At 42.5% G+C, this 23,464-nt stretch overlaps 1 protein-coding gene across 10 annotated transcripts in view; it reads left to right on the top strand.

Moving 5' to 3' along the window:
• PCDH15 (protocadherin related 15) overlaps window positions 1-23,464 on the top strand; it is a 642,731-nt gene that overhangs the window by 436,507 nt on the left and 182,760 nt on the right. For all 10 annotated transcript variants that reach the window (XR_004418559.1, XR_004418557.1, XR_004418555.2 and 7 more), the window contains 5 exons: window positions 5,861-6,021; window positions 9,200-9,355; window positions 17,166-17,285; window positions 18,669-18,779; window positions 21,302-21,472. Coding sequence is in view for 3 of the 10 variants with exons in the window: in XM_033065836.2 (XP_032921727.1) it covers window positions 5,861-6,021; window positions 9,200-9,355; window positions 17,166-17,285; window positions 18,669-18,779; window positions 21,302-21,472 (719 nt within the window). In the remaining 7 variants the exon portion in view is untranslated. The remainder of the gene's footprint in view (window positions 1-5,860; window positions 6,022-9,199; window positions 9,356-17,165; window positions 17,286-18,668; window positions 18,780-21,301; window positions 21,473-23,464) is intronic.

The raw sequence follows: 23,464 nt of genomic DNA, 5'->3' as shown, positions 1-23,464 counted from the left end.
AGGAGAAAACAGCTGCATGTGGTGCACAGAAGATGTCAAGGAAATATTAAAAAGAATTATGCACAACCATGAGCAATGTTTGGACAGGGTCTGATAATTTTAATAATTCAGGGTTAGAGCAGTGCAGTGCAGGCTCCTGCTGCTCCTCTCTGAATGGTTTGCAAACAGGCCCCAGGATGGCTCCAAATTAAGGTGAAAACATTCAAGTCATTTAATTCACACCTTCATCTGCCACTGCTGATCATGGTGCTCCCAAAAAACTGATCTGATCTGATTCATTATTTAGGAATCCTTGTGTGTTTATAGTGTAAATCAGATTTTTCTAAACAGAGAGCAAATAAACCTCATTGTTGATTGGCTTGAGAAGCGGCTCAAGGAATTGGAAAGCAAACAGGATTTACAAAACCAGTTTTAAGTATTTATTTGAGACTGACACAGCCCCAAACTGTGCCCAGGACCTCCAAAAGGGGTTACCTGGATATGTAGGGTGGGAGGGAAGTGTGATGGATCTTCATCTCTGTGGGTTTTGTGCAGAAACATTAATTTGGATAAAAGTTTTTGTCAGAATTTTCCTGGCCAAGGCCATGCCCCACTCTCAATTCCTGCCTCCTGATTATCAGTCTTGTATTGAGAGATGAGTCCCCCCCAATTCCTCAATTCCAGAGATGGATTTAAGGTTAATTCTGAAAGATGGGTTCCTGTTTTGAGATGCAAAGCCTGGCATCTCCTCAGTGGCATAATACTGTATTTCCAAAGATGTCATTTTACTAGAATCAGAATGAAAATCAGGTATTTTTCCATTTTCTGTTGAATGGGAATGGAATATATTACCCTCAGTAAAAGGTGGATGAAACAGAACAACCAGGGGCTCCAGTTCATGGGGATCTTGGGCATATGGACCATCAATGAAGAGGCACCAAAGACCCTTTGTCTCACATCCATCTTCCAAAATCCTGGGCTTATCTGTAAGAAAAGAGCCAAGAAAGCTCCAACTTTCCCTTTCTCCCTACCCCAAGTTTTGGGGATTTGAGATTCTCCCATTTGGCAGGAGGACCCTCTAAGCCTGTAACCCTTCCCTGATCACCTTGTCACAGAGCTCAGCAGCCATGGGCTGAGTTTTGGGTCACATTTGACATTTGAGGTTGTTGGAGGTGACACCAACACCAATGTCAGCTCGGGCTGCTCCCTTTTTTTGGGGTGTGTAGCACCCAGAGCCTGGCCTTGTCTTCCCAACAACCGCTAGCGCTCCAAAGGAGGCAGATCTTGGATGAAAACCAGTTCATGTTGCTACACATTTGTCAAACCTGGCAGAGAATATTCCCAGGGACTTAAAAGCAGCATTGTTGGAAAATTACCCATCAGGGATCTTGGGAGGGAATAGAAGGACTGCAAACACCAATGATGTTACACATGGTCTGCAGTTGCCTGCAAAATAAATCACTGCAGTGGGCACGGAGTTCATTCCAGTTTTCAGCTGCAGTGTTTGTGGGAGCTGTGTTTTTTGATCTCTGGGTGTGAATTTCTGTCCCATTTAAGGACTAGTTGTTGTATATTTTGCAGATTGGGGTTTCTGGTTTAAATCTACCCCATTTGGACTCAGTAGGAAAGACTGGGGCAATAGTTTTGGTGCTGTCAACCCATGAATTTGAGGAAAAGTTTAGGAAAAGAAATCCCAAAGGGGAAAGAAATCGCAAAGTTAGCAAGGTGAACATACATTTAAAGGAAAGTGTTTGGGATTTTGAGTTGAGCAGATTTGAGTTAGATGAACAAAAATAAACTGGATAAAATTGGGTTTGCTTTGTTGCTTTGGCTTGGGACCTATTTAGCAGAAAAAGAATTAATACAACATTTATTAACATAGTCTCAATAAAATAGACCAGGTCTGAAATAGAACTGAGATTGGTTTTTTGATAATATACTTAAGTGGGAAGACTTGGATATATATCCCTGGGAGCATGGCTCCTTTTAAGTGCAAATCATTCTGGTTGCAGGTACCAAACTCCATAATCAATGTACATAATCAGAGGATTTGTGTTCCCAGGAGCTCAGCCTCGCCTGGGAATATGCACAAACTTCGTTAATATACATATGTTTTCCCCAAAGTACCAAAATAAACTAGTATTCATGAGGGGAAGGTGTAAGGAACTTACTCTTGAAGTGGGAAAATTCTCAGGGTGAAAAGTGGCTGTAGAAGTTCTTGAAGGCTCAAATGTAGAAAATGATCCCCTGAAGGAGGAACCTCACTTCTCCCATCTCCTGCAGATTCATTTTGCTTTTCCACTTGGAATACAGAGTATTGCTGGACATCTAAAGGCTTTGCAGGCCACAGCCCAATCCCCTAAGTACATTCCTGTGCTGCAAAAATAGATCTAAATGCAGAGAAAACCTTGTTTGATGTTTAGGGACTTTCCAACGACATCAGTGCCTTCCAACCCAAACCTCTTCATGATTCAATAAGGTTTATTCCCAGAGCAGTCATAATTCCCTCACACTTTAAAAAAGGGTTCTGCCAAAACATTAAACTAAAATAATCCCAGAATGTGTCAGAATCATTCAAGGAAGTGACTGCTCACTGAGCACTGCCGGACTCCTGTCTTTAGCAGAGCATAACCAGCAGATCCCACTGCACTTGAGTCTGATGCCCTTCCCACAGAATGTTCACATGAGATTGGGATGTAAAATCAAAATCTTCCCTTTTATTTCCACCTAATGAGGATTTTCAGCTCCTGGATTCATCTCAGGGAAATAGCCTGATGTAAAACAATTGTTTAAATACTTACATCTTTTATAGTTTTTCATTTTGTTGTCCTGTTTTGCAGCCATTTTTTAATAATTGCAACAAACTCAGAAAAATCATGTTCCCTCAACAACAAAAGATCTTTCCTCTCTCGTACAGCCTGTTGGGTTCTGGCTGGTTTTGTTGTTTTTTGAGCCAACAGCTGCCTTGACATGGCTTCCTTGAAGCTTGTCCTGTACTAATCCCTTGGAAATCTGTATGGTCATCCCACCATTGCCTCAGTCATCAGTCAGGCTTCAGGGCAGGTGGAAAAGCAGCCAGATTGTGTGGTCTCTGGAGGTGTCCAAGGAAGGGCTGGAGGTGGCACTCAGTGCTCTGGGCTGGGGACAAGGTGGGCACTGGGCACAGCTTGGGCTCCATGGGCTGGGAGGGCTTTTCCAGCCTCAGGGATCCTGGGATTCTGTGATTGCTTGAGTTTTGTCTTGTGCAAAAAAAAATTGCAAAGCAGATTTTCTGTAAACTCATTGTATCAGTGAGTTACAAATATCACTGGACTGGCTTGCTTTAGTGCTGATATTTATGGAAAAACTGGTGATGCAGACACATCAGATTTATCATTAGGAGGTTCCTTCCCTGGCATTTTAGGCAGGACATAAGGAAAATCTTATAGATATCTAAGGGGGAAAGGGAAAGGCTTTGGAAATATCAGAGACTTCATAAACTACAAAAATAAAAGTTTAAGGATGGCTATTAAAAGGCTGATTTGCAAACTGCTGTCTCTCAGAGAGTGATTATGGGTGCCTCATGAATATCTGAGGAAAATCCAACCCATTTTTAAGAAGAAAATAATCCCTGGGTCAAACCAAAGCTAACAAAAATGCTTTGTGAAACCAAGCAGAGAGTGAAGCAGAGCGGAGTCCAGCGAGATGCAGAATCAAAGCAGTGAGGTCGCTGAAGTGATGGTGGTTGACTACACACCATGAAATTCATCATCACAGATTTTAAGCTGCTTAGATATTTTTATAAGTGAATTTGGATTACCAACCCTTCTTTGCATCGTTATTGAGGCGCACTAACGAGGGCAGTGCATGAACTGGTGGATTTTGTAGATTTGACAGAACTTGTTGAGTAGATATCAACACTTGGCAGTGTCACAGGGTTGGAAATGAGTTGGGTTTTCCTGGTGAAATCTGCTTTTTATTAAAACCAGTGCTTGTCTCCCAAAAGGTGCCAGGCCAAGCTCCTGGAGCAGAGTAGAACTGTGCGGATGTTATTGGGCAGGAAATTGTGCCAAGAGCCATAAAACACCTGAGTTAAAACAATGTTTCTCATGTGGCTAAAAAGTTGTTCCTCCTTGAACTTGCAACCAGTCTTTGGTGCAAAATTTGGCAGTTCTATTCCCAAATATTTGGCAGTTTTCTTCCTGCCATCTCTATTGTGTCAGAAAAAAAGTAGTTTCAAAATAGATGATTGAAAAGACCTTACTGTGGTGTTTTCCCCCACAGGAATACAAACCAGTTTGCTGGGGTTAGGATCATTGATTACTTCATTGTTTTAGCAAAAAAGCCTCAGCCCATGTTGGGGCCATTCCTCTTGGATTAATATTTTTAAACAGAGTCACTGTTACAAAGTGAAGGTGTAAAGAAACTTCATGCTACACTTTGGAATAAATTATTTAATAATGGGAGGTCACATGAGAAATATGTTAACCTAATTTAAATGTTCTGCAGCTACTGATATTCACAGATTTTCTTCATAACTGCTGGTGAACTTCCACAAAGATAATTCCTTCTAATATTTGGTGTGAAGAAAACCGGGGAGTGTTAGTGTTGCAGATAAATAATATTTCAGAGGAGTGCTTGTAAGTTTTGTGCATGCAAATCCAAGGCACTGGAGGGCAACACTCCGAGTAGTTTGTAATGCATGACATTTGGGAAATGAGTTGGGAGTGTTTTCCACGGGACATTTTGTACATTGTGGGGGCAGTGAGTTGATGGCTAAAAGGGGGGAGGCTTAACTGGCAGGATGGGACAAGGTGAGACCCCACCTGGAATTCCGTGCACTGTTCTGCATAGGAGGGACATGGAACTGTTGGAGCAGGTCCAGAGGAGGTCATGAAGATGCTGAGGGGACTGGAGCAGCTCCCCTGTAGAGCCAGGCTGGGAGAGCTGGGGCTGCTCAGCCTGGAGAAGGGAAGGTTGTGTGGATGTCACAGCTCCTTCCAGGGTCTGGAGGGATACAGGGAAGCTAGAGAGGGGCAAATCATCAGGAGCTGGAGTGCCAGAACAATGTGAATCGGTTCAGACTGACAGAAGGAAAATTCAAGTTACATACATAGAGGGAATTCTTTGCTGTTGGGGTGGTGAGACCCTGGCACAGGGTACCCAGAGAAGCTGTGGCTGCCTCTGGATCCCTGAAGTGTCCAAGAGCAGGCTGGAGGGGGCTTGGAGCAACCTAGGATAGTGGAAGGTGTCTCTACCCATGGCAGAGGGTGGAATTTGGGTACTTTAGGATCAGCTCCAAACGAAACCATTCTGGGATCTTGTGATGCCATGAAAAGACCCGTGTTGAGAGCTTGTTGCTCCTCTCAGTACCACCTTTGTCTTGTGGCTGTAGTTTTCACATCCTTCTGCTGCAATTCAGTTTTTGTTTCAGAGCAACTCCTGGTACAAACCCTCTTTTTTCCTGGAGAGCTTTATGTAACTGTGCTTTTTTCTCCCCATCTTCACCTTGACGTGTCGCTCTCGCTGCAGAAAATTTATTCCAAGTTTGGTTGTTATTTCTGTGCTTTCATTTGTTCGAGGTGAGATTGGGAGATGATTGCTCAATGAAGAAAAAGCTCATCTTGTTAAGTAGATAGCTGGATGTGACGGGTCTCATTGTCAATTTAAATCATTGTGCATTGTAAGTGCTTCTTCTGGCATTGTCTGATACAGCTGCGGTGTCAGTGGCAGTTTTTCATTACAGATAATAAGGTTCAGACTCTTTAAACATCACTCAAAAACATAAAACAGCACAAAGCCGAGGTAGAAAACAGCATTTTCAGTGTTGCAGTGCTTGCAAAAATACATAAGAATGTAGATTCCCTATAAATTCCTCCCTGGCTGTTCAATGTCATTACAGGCACTATCCTGGTTGACAACATGCTGATCAAAGGGACAGCAGGAGGGCCTGACCCCACCATTGAGCTCTCCCTGAAGGACAACGTGGATTACTGGGTGATCCTGGACCCCATCAAGCAGACCCTGTACCTCAACAGCACTGGCCGGGTGCTGGACAGAGATGTAAGTTTGGGGTTGGTTTTCTCCAGACATTAATTTCTAATTAACCATACACACAAGTCATGCTAGAATCTAATTCCTGTATCCATCTTGTCCCCAGATGGATGTGAACAGAGTTAATCTGATCCTTTTTTTAGAATTTCTTGGGAGCACACAGGAACTTGACCATATCTGCAAATATTATTGTGGACAAACACAACAAAGACCAAAAAAACCTGATTTTAGGGTTTTATATCTGACCAAGCTTGACTCATTTGTTGAATTAAACTGCCCCGTGCCCTGTGACATTTATTAGCAGCCTGCTTTCCCTGTGTACACTGAATTATGAGCTGTGAGAGGTGAAGGAGTTGTCACTGCCACAATTCACTCACGAAGCTTGACATGTTCCATTGAGAACGTGCTGGTTCAGATTCTTTTTGTAAGCAGCCTAAAATATATTTGCTGTGCTCATTCCTGATGGTGTTAAGGAAATATTGTCAGGGTAAGTTTGATTTTTATAAAAAGAAATAAAATAAATAGGAGTGTTCTCATCTAGGCTAATTTCATTGAGGAGAAAACACTCCAAAAATTGAGACATCTCCTCACAGTGTTGCAACCTTGTGACAGAATCTGAGAGTAAAATTGACTTCCAAGTGCTTTGATCAATATGGCAAGAATGCTGTAAAACTCAGAACTTCTACTTGGAGTGCAGGGAACTTTGTTTTGTATTAGCTTGATTGATTAATTTATCTTCTCCATGTGTTTTGAGATAAATTCATAAGTACCAGAAACAACATGCAAATTTCTCCTCATTTCCATTTGCTGGTGAAAGGCACTAATTGAATACAGCTGTTCTTAATTTTGTTTTAATTCACAAACTGTTTTCTCATGCAAAGCACAAAGCGTGGCAGAGTGGTCATGGTGGCAGAAGACTTTCTGGGAAAGAGCTGGCACTTCCTCAAGTGCCAACCAGCAGCTGCAGGAGCAGCTTTGGCCTCTCAGGTTTAATTTTAAACCAGAGCAAAAAATGAGAGCAAGGCTGGAGAACCATTCTTAAGAAATGTGGGGTCCGTTCTTACCACCCCACACCCATCCATAGGGAGTTAGGAACCAAAATCCCTGTTGGATCAGTGGTAATTCTTCTTTTCAAGTAAGTTTATTGACACTTTTTTGTCACCTTAATGTAAATCAAAGTCAATGCTTTACCCAAAGAACCTCATAAGATTATTTGAGTTTCAGTATTAGTCTGTCTAAATCAGTTCCCATTATTGTGAGTTCCCAGACACTTTACAGGGATGTTCTTTGCCAGAGGTAGACTTAAGTTCCCAGGAAACAAGTAAAGTGTGTACATTTCTTAATTAAATACAGGTAATACTGTGTTTACATTGGTATTTAAGGTATTGATTCTTTATTTTTTACAATGAACTGGAACACTTCTTACCTCCAATACTGTGTCCAGTCATCTGTGGCTATTGAAGTTTGGTGGGCTCTGAGAAGAAAATCTGGACTTTAAGGTGGTTTAGGTTTTGGATGTGATACCCCCTGTGCCTCTCTTGCATGGTTTCAGGAAATTGCTGTCACTCACAACCCCAAGAAAAGGAGAGCAACCCTGAAAACCCCCAAGGACTGAGTAAAATTATGAAATGTGTGTCATGGGCATTATTAATATGGCTGTTTTAGGAACATGGGTTGGTGCTGGGTTAACAGCTGGACTCTGTGGTCTTGGAAGTCTTTTCTAACCTTATGGATTCTCCTAAATGGTATTTCCAGCCTTAGGAAGCAGGGCTGTGCTACCCCAACACCACAGAACCATTCAGTGTGTGGGAAAGTCTCTTGTTGGTAACAAAAACCCCCAACATATTTTTCTCATCTATCCACTTAAATCCGCTTAAAATTTTGCAGCACCAATTAAACTGGGAGTTTTATTAAGCTGAACCTTTAGATTCAGCTTTTTATTACAGAGCAAAAATTGGAGTCTCTGATCCACAAATGATTGCATTCTATATATTTGGATACTCTTCCTATTCTTCTCTCCCTGCTTATTCAGTCAGCCTGATCCTGTCCTTTTTTTTATTTCTTGCCTTCCCTGACAGCAAATCTTCCTAGATTCCATTGATTGTTATTGAGAATGATGGTGTGTTTTCCAAATAGAATCAGATAAAAAGAAAATTCCACACTTCTCTTCCAAAGCTTTAAGTGCTTAGGAAGAATGACCAGTGATAAATCAGAACTGAAGGTGCAGGGTGCTGCTGAAAGGTACTGGGATGATTTGTCCCTAGTTTCATAAACAATTTGTGGCATTGTGCCATTGTTTATTTACATATTTTTGTAAATTCAGAATATCAAATACTTATCAAATATCTGTTATTTCAAATAATTATATTATTCTTGGGTTTGTCTAATTACTCCAGATATACTTAATAATGACTGCAACTTATTAAAGGCAGCCTAAAAAATATTGGATTTTACTCAAATGAGCAGTAAAAGCCATTCCAGCCTAAATTCTTTTGTCCATTCATCAATTTGGGAGTTTTAGAGCACTGCTGCTTTCACTGCAGTGAGAAAAGCGGGATTGTCCACACTGAAAGTTATTTCTGAATTATTTTCAAATGTAAGTGGTAGCAAATGTGATTTATTTCAGACTTGACCTTTCAATCAAGACAAGAAACAAGAATGACTTTGGGCTGAGTCCAGAGGAGACCACAGAGATGCTCCCAGGGCTGGAGCCCCTCTGCTCTGGAGCCAGGCTGGGATAGCTGGAAAAGAGAAGGCTCCAGGGAGAGCTCAGAGCCCTGTCCACAGCCTAAAGGGACTCCAGGAGAGCTGGAGAGGGGCTGGGGACAAGGGATGGAGGAACAGGACACAGGGAATGGCTCCCACTGCCAGAGGGCAGGGATGAATGGGATATTGGGAAGGAATTGTTCCCCGGGAGGGTGGGCAGGCACCACCACAGGGTATCTGGAGAAGCTGTGGCTGCCCCTGGATCCCTGGAAATGTCCAAGACTGGGATGTTTGGGGCTTGGGTCAGCCTGGGATAGGGTGAATTGTCCCTGCCCATGGCAAGGGGTGGAATGAGATGATCTTGAAGGTTTCTTCCCACCCAAACCCTTCTGAGATCCATTGAATTCCAATAGCAGTAAACAAAAGCTCAAAGAGGTGACATTTTGTGGGTCCCTTTATCATACCCTCTTTCCCCTTGCAGCCACCCTTGTCCATCCAGTCCATCGTGGTGCAGGTGCAGTGTGTGAACAAGAAGGTGGGCACCATCATCAACCACGAGGTGCGCATCGTGGTGCGCGACCGCAACGACAACTCGCCGCAGTTCCAGCAGCAGCGCTACTACGTGGCCGTCAACGAGGTCAGAGCTCCTGCTTCTCCTCCTTCTCCTTTGGCTGGGGGCACTGCTGAATTCCAGCCTTCAGTGCCTTTCCTTTGAAAACCAAAAAATGTGGTTGTTTTCAAATCCCTGGTATTTGAGCCACTGCAGAAAAGCCCATCACTTTGGTAGGCTTCAGTTTTTAGCATTTAATCCTGCTTTTCCTTAAGGAATACAAAGGCCAGCACATTTTCCATTGCAGAAGACATCCAAATTTAAAGCAGTGTCTTCATGTATGAAGTGTTGATTTCTGTTAAATTAAAGCACTTTTAGCAACAAACCTGGAAGTAAAAGAAATGTATGTATGAAGAAAAGGAAGTTAAAAAATAGTTTTAAAATGATTATTAACAATATTGAAGCTTGGCAAAGTGCAGATGTGGTTTATTGCTATTGCTTTGCGTTAAATGATGCCTGTGAAATGAATTATTTTCCCTTATTTATTATGTTACGTTTTTTAGAATATAGAGCTATGGATTGGATCGCTGTGTCATTTGAAGGGAAAAAAAATTTTCTTCTTGAGCTGGTACAACTTCATTTCACTTTCCAGTGAAGTTTTTCATTCTGTTAGGGACTATATAATCTGCCAATAAGCAGTACAAAAAAGTCTGAGTTTTCAGGTTAGCATCTCAGGGGCTTTAGTAGTGAGTAGAAACAGAGACTTACATGAAGTAATGGAAATTATGTGGGCTGAAATTATGTGGAAAATGGAAAGATGGGTCAGTTCCGTGCAGGTGAACACTGAAAGAAATAGAGTTACATTTTTAAAATAAATTATATTAAATATGCAGCCTGGTGAGGTTTGGTTTGTGGGGTGGGGGGTCTGTGAAAGAGCATGACGGCTTTGATTTTAAAATATTTGGTTTGAAGAAATTTCCTATTTTGTTGTGTTTGGGAGATTCAGCTTTTCAGTGTGTCCTTGTGTTGTCTCTGGTCTCCATGACCACACGTGTGCAGGACAGGTCATTGCCCTGGGAAAAGGGGGGACTTTGATGAGTTGAGGCCTAATTAACCCAAAAGTGTGGAGGAAACCCCCTCCAATCCACACATTATATTGGACCTGGAACTGAGAGGAGGATAAACAAGTTTTTTCAAAATTCCTGGTTTTAAATTTAAAAGCTTTTACCTCCAGACATGTTCTTGGCACTCCAGCTGCCCGTGTGACTTCCCACTGGAATCTGGGAGCATCATGAAAGTTCTCCATGGGCTTGTCCATGCTTTTCACATTGGCCTTCATGTGGCTGTGGAGTTTCTCTGTTTCTGCAGACCCAGTGCAGGAACGTTTCTGGTCCTGAGTAAAGGCAACACGAGTTTGAAGTGCCAGTGTGGGTTGTGCTGCAGGGCCCAGATCACTTCCAAAACCTGCATCATGTTTGCAGGGACACCAAAGACGGGCAGTATGGCCATGCTAAGTAAACAAGGATTTCCCATCATTAGGGAGAAGTCCAAGAGGCAGAGTGCAAAATGCACCAGTCCCAAAATTGAACGACGTTCTGAGGACACCAAGCATTTATTGGAATTATTGCTGGGCAAAATGTACTGTTGCTCTTTCCACCAGCTGCACCCTGATTTAATTAATTTATTCTTTTAATTTTATCTCTGTTCCATTTATAACATCTGACATGGCACCACTGTGTCCTTGAGCAGCACCCAGTGAGTTCATGCTCTCAATAATTAATTAACAAAAAACTAATTCACAAAGCATCTCAGACTCTCTCAAAGGTTTTAATGAGGGATTAAATGTTTTAATGCTCATTTATTCTGCTCATAATTGGCACTGCCTCTGGTGAATTTAGCAACAGGAATGCACTGGGAGGAAAGGTTTGTGGTTGATTTTTGCATCTGTTTTCAGGTTGTTTGTAAACCAGAAAGTACAGAAATTTCTCTTACATATAGAACATAAAACAACTCAAAGAAGAAATAGCTTTTATTATATTTTGGAGAAATTTAATGTTTTTTATATCAAGTTGTCTTCGTATTTGAACTGTCTCCAACATATTAAGATGAGTTTGTCAGAGAAGCTGAGGGTAGTTGTAAATAGCACCATAAATCCTGGTTTCACACGTGTTTTCCATTTGCACAGAAAAAGGCATGGTTTAAAATTAAGCCTGGATTTTTCCAGGAGGCTTAGAATGAGATGGATGTAGTAGTGTTTGTTGGGTTTTATACCAAGAGGAGTCTTGATTTTTATACTTGATTGGAATCACTCTGTCCTGAGTTAGACTAAAAGCTCCCCTAATCCAGAATGTTTGCTTTGCCAGTGCCCTAGCAAATGCTCAAGGAAAAAGCAGGATAGGGAAAAATTCAATGGTGCTTCCCTAATGAGTTCCCTGTAAAATCCTGTGTGGAGCAGCTTTTCTCCACACCAATTTTGTCTTTCCCAGTTGCTCGTGGACATAGAGATGATGGTCCCTCCTTTCCTTCCTTACTCCAAGTGTTTTGTAGCCTTTTTTTTCCAGTATGTTTTGTCTTGTACCATAATTCCTCACTCTACTGCTTCAAACATCTTCATCTAGACTCTGAGAACCCTGAAACAACTCAAGGCATAAAGAGTCTGTGGAATATTCTGCCTTTTGTCCAACAATCCTTAGGGGTTTAAGGGTTTCCTTCCATCATTCCCACACTTCTGCCTATAGAAGACTGTTGGGTAAAGGTGACCTCAAATGAAAATGTACAGAGAAATTCATGTGAGTGGTTTGAAAATGTGGCTTTTGCAGCTGAGAATCAAAATCTTCATTACCTGTTTATTGAGGAATACTTTTTTGTCAGGACTTTTATTCCTCTGTTAAAAGTATGGACTTGTCACATGGAGCTGGACTTGCTGGGGGCTGGAATGTTTGTTGGATGAGGTAGCTTAGCTGGGAATGGCAGTGCTGCATCCACATTACATTACAAATAAAACTGATTTTTTTGAAGTCTTAGTTGAAAACAGATTTTCTATTGCCCCACCATTTTGGAGCCAGTTTTCCCTTCCTGATGCTTTTACAAGTCCAAGTATCTCAACCAACTCCAACTGCTGTACAAAGCATTAGGAATCTCCACATGGAAGAAAAACAACTGAAGGTTGATGTCACCATTTTTATGAAAATGAGAAATCCTCTGCAGAGTTACTCCTTTTCTTTGTGTGTATGTGACATATTTTTATTTATATGAAAATATTACATTGTTATTCAGTTAGGAAAAACTCCTGACAGGGACATTAGCCTGGGGCTAAATTTGACCATATTGGTTGGTGGCTTGAAGATTTGGGTTATTACCATATTAAATCAAAGTTTTGCAGCTGAGTTAAAATTCAGCAGAATTATGCAGCACAGTTAATATTCCACAGGCAAATCTATGGCATTGCCACAAGGGGTTTAAATTTATGGAGCCTAATACAGGGATTAGGAAGTAAAAGCTTGTACTGCTGAGGCCCAGTGGTGGTGTCTGTGTTTTGTGTTAAACACAACTTATCTGGATCATTTTTATCTGAGCTAAATACAGCTCCAATTCTGAACTGCCTGGACTTTATAAAAATGACTTTGTTTGCTCTTAGTTCTTCACTTTCCTGAGTCCTACAGGCCAAGTCAGGAGCATTTAGTAGCAGGTTCTGTTTGGAAGTAGAGGTGGAGTCCCTAGAACACTACTGAAGTCAGTATTTATTAAATGCACATGACCTTAGAGCTGCTTGCAACACAAAATTTTGGGGTTGGTTCATTTATTTAGTTTGGAGCTTTGTTTTTCTCCTTTAATTTAGCAGAAATGGGAATCCTTTGCTAAGTAAGAGCCTTTCTTGAATTTCAGTCATCCCAAAACTTTGGGTTTGGGCTGCTGAGAATTAGAAATTGTGCTGAATTTTCATTTCTTGTGGTGTAATTATTCCTGTCTTTTCCTTGTGGTATTGAAATAATTAATCTCTGCAGGTAGACATCATCAAAAGAGCGTTAGCTCAGAATGATTAGCTGCAAATCTGGCTTTGCCCTGCTCTTTGAGGCCACTCTAAAAAACTATTCATTTTAAACTTTGTAAATAGGCAATAATAGGGAAATTTATTTTCCAAATGTTTTATGGAAGAGCTGAACATTCCTGTCTGCATCTCGACTTCTAATGGCCATTAATCACACTGAAGGAAATTTTTAAGCGTTACAGCTGTAGACTGTGGAAGATTTATTGTGTGCATCTCCTCATATTTGTTTAATTGCATTCTTTTTGGATTCTTCCTTATTCCATGTCATCATGATTCTTTTCCACTGGATTGAGTTCCCACAGAGATGATTGTCCTCAGGCTGTTGCTGGCACTCCTGGAATTGGTTCTTTGCAATCTCTAAAGTTTTGTTTTGCATAAGGTAAAACATTCAGTGTGGTTGAGCCCTTTAATGCACAACTTCAGGCCCTTTCCCTTGGACATACCAAAGGTTCCTATGGAGAAATGAACTTCCACTTTTTCAGTGAAGGAATTTTTCCCAATATCCAAGCTGAACCTCCCCTGGCACAGCTTGAGGCCGTTTCCCCTTGTCCTGTCCCTGCTCCCTGGCAGCACAGCCCGACCCCCCCTGGCTGTCCCCTCCTGGCAGGGAGTTGTGCAGAGCCAGAAGGTTCCCCCTGAGCCTCCTTTTCTCCAGGCTGAAGTTGCATTTTGTTAGGGAAATGGTATTGCTCCTTGTTGTTTCAACAAGGAAGTGACAGCAATCTCTCAGAAATCCCTCGCAAATTGTGGGAAAATGTATTATGACTGGCTAATGGTAAATATCATAGTAAAAGTCAGCACAATGCTGAGATCTCTGTGTAAGAAGTTTGTGAGGCTTGCAGTGCTAAGGGCCTCTCCCACATGATTGGAAGTGGATTTGAAATGTTGAGTTAAGAGGTCATCTGAATTTTTCTAAAGGCTGCAGGAATCTCTAATGTGAGGTGTTGAGCAGGCTTGAAATCACAGAATAATGGAATATCCTGAGCTGGGAGGGTCCCACCAGGATCATCCAGCCCTGCACAGACACCCCAACAATCCCACCCTGTGCATCCCTGAGAGCATTGTCCAAATGCTGCTGGAGCTCTGTCAGGAAGGAGTGGAGAGGATTTTTTTTTTCCAGTGTTCTTTTCTAGTATCATTTGTGTTGCATGAAAGAAAACGTCGATAAAATGGAAACATGCATGTCCTGAAGGCCTGCACATCTGCAGTCAGTTATCCTGGGTGTAATACATCAAATACAAGATTCAGCTTTTGACTTTTACTGTTAGAGCATGGAATTGGAGTTCTCCTGTTTACTGATGTGTCATTTTTGCAACTCTCTCCTTTGTTATCACTTAATAATGTGCTTTATGGTGCTGGAGCTTTTTTATATTGGCCACTATTTATCTGCACGCTGTCAGAATGGAATGGTGGGAGCTGTGCCAGCAGCTCCACGGTGTCTGTCATCTCCCAGACTGCTTGGATGTAACAGCATTTTTACAATGTTTAGTAGTGTTAAATATAAGTAATATTTATTTTTTTTTAATATGGAACATCATCTGCAATCCAGTGTTCAGTGCTGGGATCCCCAGCAGAAGAAGGATGTGGATCTGTTGGAATGAGTCCAGAGGAGGCCATGGAGGGCTGGAACCCCTCTGCTCTGGAGCCAGGCTGGGAGAGCTGGGGGTGTTCACCTGGAGAGGAGAGGGATCCAGGGAGATCTCAGAGCCCTTCCAGCACCTAAAGGGGCTCCAGGAGAGCTGGAGAGGGACTGGGGACAAGGGATGGAGGGACAGACACAGGGAATGGCTTCACTGCCAGAGGGCAGGGATAGATGGGATATTGGGAAGGAATTGTTCCCTGGGAGGGTGGGCAGGCCCTGGCACAGGGTGCCCAGAGAAGCTGTGGCTGTCCCTGGATCCCTGGAAGTGTCCAAGGCCAGGCTGGACTTTGGGCTTGGAGCAGCCTGGGATTGTGGACGATGTCCCTGCCCATGGATCTTTAATGTCTCTTCCAACCCAAACCAGTTCAAACCCAAATCCATGGCATTCTACATGTCTGATGTCTCCAGAGCTGCTCCTCTCAGATCCCTCTGGGAGCATGAGGACTTTGTCCTGTTTGGACAGCAAAAACCTGGGAGATTTCCATCACATGCCACCCTATGACCAGCCTGCATATTGCCCGGCTCTTTCCACTAACGAGACCATTGTTTAAACCGGGATGAACTGGTTAAACTCTCTTATTTTGGGTTACAGGGTGTCAGTGCCCAGGCAGGGCCTGAGGAGTCCGTGTGAGGAGAGGTGGGACTGCCCTGGGCTGAGGGATCCACAGGCTTCAGCACTGGGCACATCCCAGCCCTCAGTCAGCCCCAGGAACAGTGAATCAGAGAGGGAAAGAGGGGATTGAGAGAGGGGAAAAGGGGATTGAGAGAGAGGAAAACGCCATTTGGCAGCAAGGAGGGAGGAGAAAGTGGTGAGGAGGAGTTGGGAGTTAAGGAGTGACGCTGAGCTTGGGCTAGAGGGCTGGGATAGGGGACAGTGCTTGTTTGTGTCCCTCTGTCCCCATCCCCGTGTATTTTTTGCTGGCAGGATGCAAAATCAATGTTCCCCACTGCTTCTGTCCTGCCTGGCAGTGCGGGACAGAGACCACCCAGGGAATGGGTGCCTGGTCTCCCTCTTTTCCCTCAAGAACATTGGATTTTCTTCTCCTGAGCTGCTGAGGAGGCAGCAAGGATGTGAAGGAGCAGCCCATCCCTTGACATTTCTGCTGCCTGTTCCAGGAGTAAATAAGACAAGTTAGAAGCAAAACATGAACATTAGGAGTTGTGGTGTAACTGTGCCTATTGGTGGTATTATAAATTAGACTCCACTTGTTTTACCATAAAAAGGCTTCAAATCGGTGGAGTTTGTTTCAAAGGATTCAGTATTCTCAGTTCTGAAAACGTTTCCCAGAGAACTCTGCCAACCATTGCACCCTTTATTAGCAGCTTTATAAATAAAACAGCAACTATGGGTGCAGGAAGAAATGGGGAGTTAAGTCTTTGCTCTATTGGGAGCACTACAAAATAGAACATGAAATAACATCCACATCTGCACCAAATGCTGGAATGACTCTGTTCTTTGCCCTCTGCACTTTTTCCAACATTTTGAACCTTTTAGGCCCTCTAGGTTTAAATATATACAGCAACTTCATGTAAGTTCTGGAGGAAAGAAGAGGGGCCAGCGGGACTCTGGGAATTTAGGAGCCACAAATCTAGCACCAGGAAGCAAGGGTTGTGCTGAATCCACATGTGTTTGTTCATTTCTTCTTCACTTCCTGGTTGATTACGTGCAAAGTTTCCTGAATATTTAAATTCAGAAACGATGACTCCCAAGAAATCTGTCTTTGCTCTCAATGGGCCTTGATTTGGTTCTATTTATCAGTGCAAGGATAATTATAAATTGATTCATTTTCAAAACATAATTTAATGGGTATTCAATTGCTGCCAACACAATATTGGAGCAACAGCATCACTCCTGTGTTTGCTCAAAGCCATGAAGCTCTATGGGTGTTTGTGTTTGCATGTAACAATATTAATCTGGCTCTGTTCACATTGCTATGAAGATGCTGTCAAATAAGTGGTGTTTACGTTTGCAGCTCGTTCTTGTTTTCCTTCCTGAGTCTGAAAAAGGAGCTTTTATTTGGATTAATCTATATTTATTTCATGGGTTCTTTCAGGTTTAAAGAGTGTTTTTCTCATCTTTGTCATTTTTTTGAAAAAAATTAAGTTCTGTCTTGATGCATTAGAGACCAGAGCTAGGGGGGAAAATAAGGTTAAAATTAACTTTAAAACCTTAAGGTTTTAATGGAGATCTATTGCTGTTCTTGCAGTTAACTCCAGTTGGAACAACCATCTTCACAGGATTTTCTGGAAACAATGGTGCTATTGACATTGATGATGGTCCCAATGGCCAGATAGAATATGTCATCCAGTACAATCCTAATGACAAGGTACAGCCATTCAGGTTTTTTTCCTCCATGTATATTTATGTTTTTATTATTTATATTTATGTTTACATTTATGTTTCTGTAACATGAAGTAGCAAATGAACAAGAGGTTGCTGTTGGACATGAAGAATTGTTTTCCTTCATGTTAAGTATCCTGTCTGCCCATGAGCCCTGTAACCACAGATGAATTTACCTTCCCTCTCGTTGCCTAGCTGTCAGCAGCTGGATTATTTCACTTTCAATAATGCCCAGAGAAGTTGTGTCTATCCCATCCCTGGAAGTGTCTAAGGCCACATTGGACTTTGGGGCTTGGAGCAGTCTGGGACAGTGGAAGGTGTCCCTGCCCATGGCAGGGGTGGCACTGGATGGGCTGTAAGATCTCTTCCAACCCAACCATTCTGGGATTCCATGATTTCTGTTTCGCCTCAGTATAAATCTCCTAACTGACTTTTCCCCTCTTGATGGGAATGATGAATATTTTATCCCAAAAGAAGAGTGCCAAACTCAGATTATCTCCAGTTATTTATCAGTCTGGGACACACTTCCCAATCCTGTTTTCCTGCCCACCACGGATACCTGCTGTATGGGGAATTTAACACTCACATCCTGCAATTTTAGCAGTTATTTAACCTCTTAGAGGAAAAAGGCCTCGTTATGTGATGACAACATTCCTGAGTATCTCTGCTGTGTTTGGAATCTTGTCTTTCTGTTGCTTGTTCATAATACTTAAACATTAGCTATCTTTGGCACTGGGAGATTGACGCATGGAAATATGGGGTTTTTTAATTAGATTAATTTGACAATGAAATTGCAATTGGATCTCAGACCAGAAATTTGTGCCCCCCTGCCAGTTGTTGCCCCAGCTTTGTCACCTGAGTCTGTGGAAGCAAATACACAGAACAAATTGAACTTCACCCGATTTAACATCTGCATTTACCCTGAAATGTGAATTTTTTCGGATAGAAACATATGCATGAACTGGCACCTAAATGTTGATGTTCTCTGCTTGTTTAGCACTTCATTGCCCTCATGAAAGGCAGAATGAAGAGTAGATAAGTACAATGATGTGGATTTCTTATCTCTACCACTTGAGTGTTTGTTCTTAACGCACCACTGCAAATTCAGGATAGTAAAGGGGAAAGAAGCAGACAAGTCAGATTTTTGTGGTTGGAAGTAGCAATAGATAGGTAAAGAACCCAGGACATCCAGATTCATTTTTGTGGGGTTCTTCAGGAGGAAACTGGGGGGCAAAGAAAACATAAAAAGCTTTATAATCTTTAATTTGAAGAGCAGATGCAGCCTTGGAACACCAACCAAGGGTCCAGCTACAACACAGCTTAATTTTGAGGCATGTTCAATTTTATTGTGTTGTTTTCTCATTTGCAGACTTCCAACAGGACCTTTGATATTCCTCTCACTTTGTCCGGAGCAGTAGTTCTGAGGGAAAGACTAAATTATGAAGAAAAGACTCGTTATTTTGTCATTGTTCAAGCAAATGTGAGTATAAATCTCTTGAAGGCCATTTCCCCTGATTTAGGTGCGGGTTTAGTTTCCTTCCCAAGGAAAGGCAGCGTCTTGCTGAAATACCAGCTCTGATAAATCCTCCTCTGCTGAAGATCTAATTTAAGATTTATCCAGGCTGTTGAAAGCTCAGGCATATTATTACTGCTTAAAAAAGCTTGCTCACTGTGGTACAAGCCAACCTTTTTGGCACAAGGAGCAAGTTGCAAATGTGCAGTGCAGCTCATGCAGAAAAGTGCGACCTCATGGCACTAAGCATCCCATTTTCCAACAAATCTGGCAAGGCTGATTTTCACTCTGATGAGTTTAGTGGACACAATTTCATTGTATTCTTCAGGTTGGAAATGCATTTTGTTATGAAGAGGTGATATTTCCTTCAAGTGTAGGGAGAGGTTTTTCCAGAGTGGCTGCAGTGGTAACTTGCACGGAGAAGAAAAGTGATGTATAAACTGTATCTCAGATAACTGTCATCAGAGTGGGTTTTTCGGTGTCCTTGAGGGCTGTGAAAGCTTTTTTTCCCTTTTTGTCTTTCTGATAACAACTGAAATGAAAACTTCTCCTCTGTTGTTCACGGCTGTTGTGATACATCTTTGTTCATGGGAAATTATATTTGCTTTGAAGCAATAGGAGATCCTGAATCCACACCTTCACTTTCCTGTCATCTCTCTGACACAGAAGTGCAGATGCATTTTGCAATCTCTTTTCTTACATATTTTGTGACCTGCTCAGCATGCTGCCAGCAGAAGCAGAGCCCAGAGGAAGCACCAGGATTATCAGAGGGATGGAGCAGCTCTGCTGGGAGGAAAGGCTGGGAGAGCTGAGATTGTTCAGCCTGGAGAGGAGAAGCTTCAGGGTGACCTAACTGTGACCTTCCAGGACCTGAAGGAGCTGACAAGAAGGATAGAGGGAGACTTTTCTGAGGGATGCAGTGCCAGGACAAGGGGGAGTGGCTTCAGACTGACAGAAAACAGGGTTAGATGGGATATTGGGAAGGAATTGTTCCCTGGGAGGGTGGGCAGGCCCTGGCACAGGGTGCCCAGAGCAGCTGTGGCTGCCTCTGGATCCCTGGCAGTGTCCAAGGGACAGGGCTGAGGGCCCCTCTCAGCTGGGGCTCCTCTCCAGCCTGAACAGCCCCAGCTCCCTCAGCCTTTCCTGGGCACCCAGATGCTCCAGGCCCTTCCTCAGCGCCGCAGCCTCCGCTGGCCCCGCTGCAGGAGCTCCCTGGCCCTGCTGTGCTGAGGATCCAGAGCTGGACACAGCACTGCAGAGGGGCCTGTAGGGCTGGCACAGGGGCAGGATCCCTCCCTGAGCTGCTGCCAATGCTCTTCCTGTTGCCCATTCAGCTCCTGTTTCTGGGAAAAGCCATAAACCACAACCCATCCCTGGCAGTGTCCATGGAGCTGGACGGGGCTTGGAGCAATCTGGGATAGTGGAAGGTATCCCTGTTCATTGCAGGGGTGGCACTGATGAGGCTTTAAGGTCCCTCCCAACCCAAACCAGTCTGGGATTCTATAACCCCACAGGCTGCATTGAATTCTCTCTGGTGTGCACTATGCAATCACATTCCTCTGATTACACTATCAGTGCTTTGTTGTCCTTGCATCCTGAAGATATTGCTGGAAATTAATTACTCTCTATCTGCTTTGATCCAGAATTACTCTGAGACACTTACTGGAGGAAAAGAGAGAAAGGTAGAAATGGTTTAGTTGATGATAAAAGCTGTTCATTGTAACTGGAATTGTTTTTCATCATTGACCATGAAGAAAGCTGAATGCAGACATTCCCATATTTACTCTAAATGTGAAGCTGGCGTATGAACTTCCCGGACTCCAAAATAGAAAAATAAATATGTATACAATCTAAGTTAGAGCAATGGCCTCATCATCTTACATAGATGATGTTATTAAACAGCATAAATTTAAAAATAAATTTTAAAATTACTTCCTTTTTTCAGTGTTACATCTACCTTATATCCTGTTAGGATAGGAGGACAAGATGTAATTCATGGCACATATTCCGCCCCAGGATTTTAGCTCTGCAAAGGGAAGCTCATGCAGCAGTTCCTCTGTGAAAATAAGAATATTTTTGAGTATTTTAAACAAAATATTAGCCAGTCATGATGTTTCTTCACTAAAAGAAGAAAGAAGACTTGTGTACTTTCGGTATAATCACAACAATTTTGGATTATAAATAAGACACAGGGCCTTTTTATCTTCTACAAACATGCTGCATTATTACAGTTTTAATCCTATAGTTGTCCCAGGCTGTATTATTTGTGAGTGATAGATGTCTTGCAGTATTTCTTCACTTTTTCTCCTAATTTTACTAGTTCCTCTTATTACTCCTAGAACATCGATAATTCTGATGCTTATATATTTTATATTTAGCCTTGTTTAAAACCTTTTGGGTGGAAATTTTTAGGAGATTTTTAGGAGATTTTTTTCCAGGAGATTCTCAGTTCAGGAAGTTTCACCAGATGGATCTGGTTTGCTCCACAGGACCGAGCCCAGAACCTGAATGAGCGGAGGACGAGCACGACCACCCTGACTGTGGATGTGCTGGATGGGGACGATTTGGGGCCAATGTTCCTGCCCTGTGTGCTGGTGAACAACACCCGGGACTGCAGACCCCTCACCTACCAAGCCAGCCTGCCTGAGCTGACGGATCCTGTAAGTCCTCTGGGGTTTTTCCAAGTTTTATCTGATTGGCTGTCCTCTTTTCCTGTGGGCACACCTGGGAGCTGGAGCTAAAAGGCCACCTGTGCTTGATGCTGTGTTTCGTGTGCCAAGCAAGAGGAAACCAAGGTAAGAAATGATGGTGAAATTCCAGCTTGGATCCAATGCCAAGGGCTGAGTCTTGAAGAAATTTGGTAAATTTTGGAATTGCTTTTCCTGATCTGTTCGTATTTGGCTCTCAAAATATCGCCAAGAAGCACTTTTGGGAGGAGACTTGATGTTATTCCATTGAGGGTTTTGAGAAACCTCTTTTGGGAAGAGGAAGCATTAGTCACTGACTTTTGAAAGGATTTGTGTTGCTATTATCAGTTTTGATCAAGAGGCACTGAAGAGCAATTGGGGTTTATCCCGTGTAGGTCCTTGTGCTAAATCTGTCAGTTAATCCATCCATGGGGTTGGGTTAAAAGTGAGTGTAAGACTCATTTCACACTCCATGCATACATGAATCCCAAAATGAGGTGAGAACTTTACCATTTCTTGTTGCAACTTGGTGCCAATTACCATTCCTTACAGCAGAGCTGCTGCTTGGAGGTCTGCACCTCTGGTGGGCGGAACAGAAACAGGGATTGCTGAATTAATATTGATGTGTGACCTTTGATTCATATATTTAAGAATATAAAAAGGCAGAACCAATCGAATCACCAGGTATTGCCCCACCTGATTAACTCTGACATTAAGATGACATTAAAATAATGTTAAGCTTTGGCATTAAGGTTTTTAACTTTGGTTGCTCATCACAGTACACGCTCAGTGTCCTACTGCCTCCAGCCAATGGCAGGTTGAGGTTGGAAGTGTGGAGATCCTGCTTTTCCCTGCCTTATCTCCCTTCCTGTCCTGTGCCTCACACTCTTCTCCCATCACACACATTTTGGTGCCTTGCTTGGTGTGGCCTTAGGAGTCTTGCTGGGATTATCCTTGGGATGGGTCAAGGGAAGGGAGAGATGATCTGTATATACCCTTGGAGTATTGATTTCCACATCTTCCCCACACACACATACTTCTACACCTTGGTGTGCTTAAAAACCCTTTGTAACTGTGTTGTGTTTGGTGAAGAACTTCTCTGACTTTAAATTCTACTTTAATTTGCTTTAGGCTTGGTGGCATTTTCAGGAAAGGGGCAGCTCCCTGTCCAGCTGAGTGTGGAGCCTCAGGGTGAGCACTCAGACAATGAAGGAGGAGGGACTGTGACCCCGTTTCACCTGCACAGATCTGTTATAATTCGCAGTGTGGGAGCAGATGAGGCAGGAATTACAAATAACTGGTGTTTTAATGGGTTTTTATCTTTTATCTGAAGGTGTAACACAAACCATACCATTTTTGTGGTGCTGCCTCTCAGTCAGAGGATTCCAGCTCCAGTTCTGCTCCTGCCCTTGGCCAGGCATGTTCCCCACTGGAAAACAAAGCAGTGTCTGCCAGGGAGAGTGGTTGTCCCAGGAAAAATCTGACCTGAGATTTGGGTACTGAGCTGCAAAACTCATTTATTTAAACTTCCTGAGCTGCAGCGTGCTCAGGGGCAGCAGCTTTTGTTTGTTTTTTAGCTTTTCTTGTGTCAAACTGCTCCTGATCTATGAAATGAGACCTGGGTTCTGTTGATGAGCCACAAACCCTTCAGTGTTTATCTCTTTTTGATAAACCTGAGTGGAAGAAGTTATAGTTTGAACCTCAAATATTTACTTGGCTCTTAAGCGATAATTCCTTTGGAAGATATGGATGATACCTGGATTCAGCTAGGAAATATTTTTATTACATTTATCTGTTACATTTTTATGCATTATATTTATTCTTTACTAAGCTATTCTATAGCTACCACTACCCTACTCCCTAGGCTAAAGGACTGGTTTTAGTTTAATACCATCTTTTTTTTTTTAATTTTTTAATGAAGATAAGAAGGAATATTAATGAACGAGGAACAAAGTTGAAGTATGA

The sequence above is a fragment of the Catharus ustulatus genome, chromosome 8, assembly GCF_009819885.2.
Source record: "Catharus ustulatus isolate bCatUst1 chromosome 8, bCatUst1.pri.v2, whole genome shotgun sequence".
NCBI classification, from domain to species: domain Eukaryota; kingdom Metazoa; phylum Chordata; class Aves; order Passeriformes; family Turdidae; genus Catharus; species Catharus ustulatus.
This window is presented reverse-complemented; position numbering and strand designations above follow the sequence as displayed.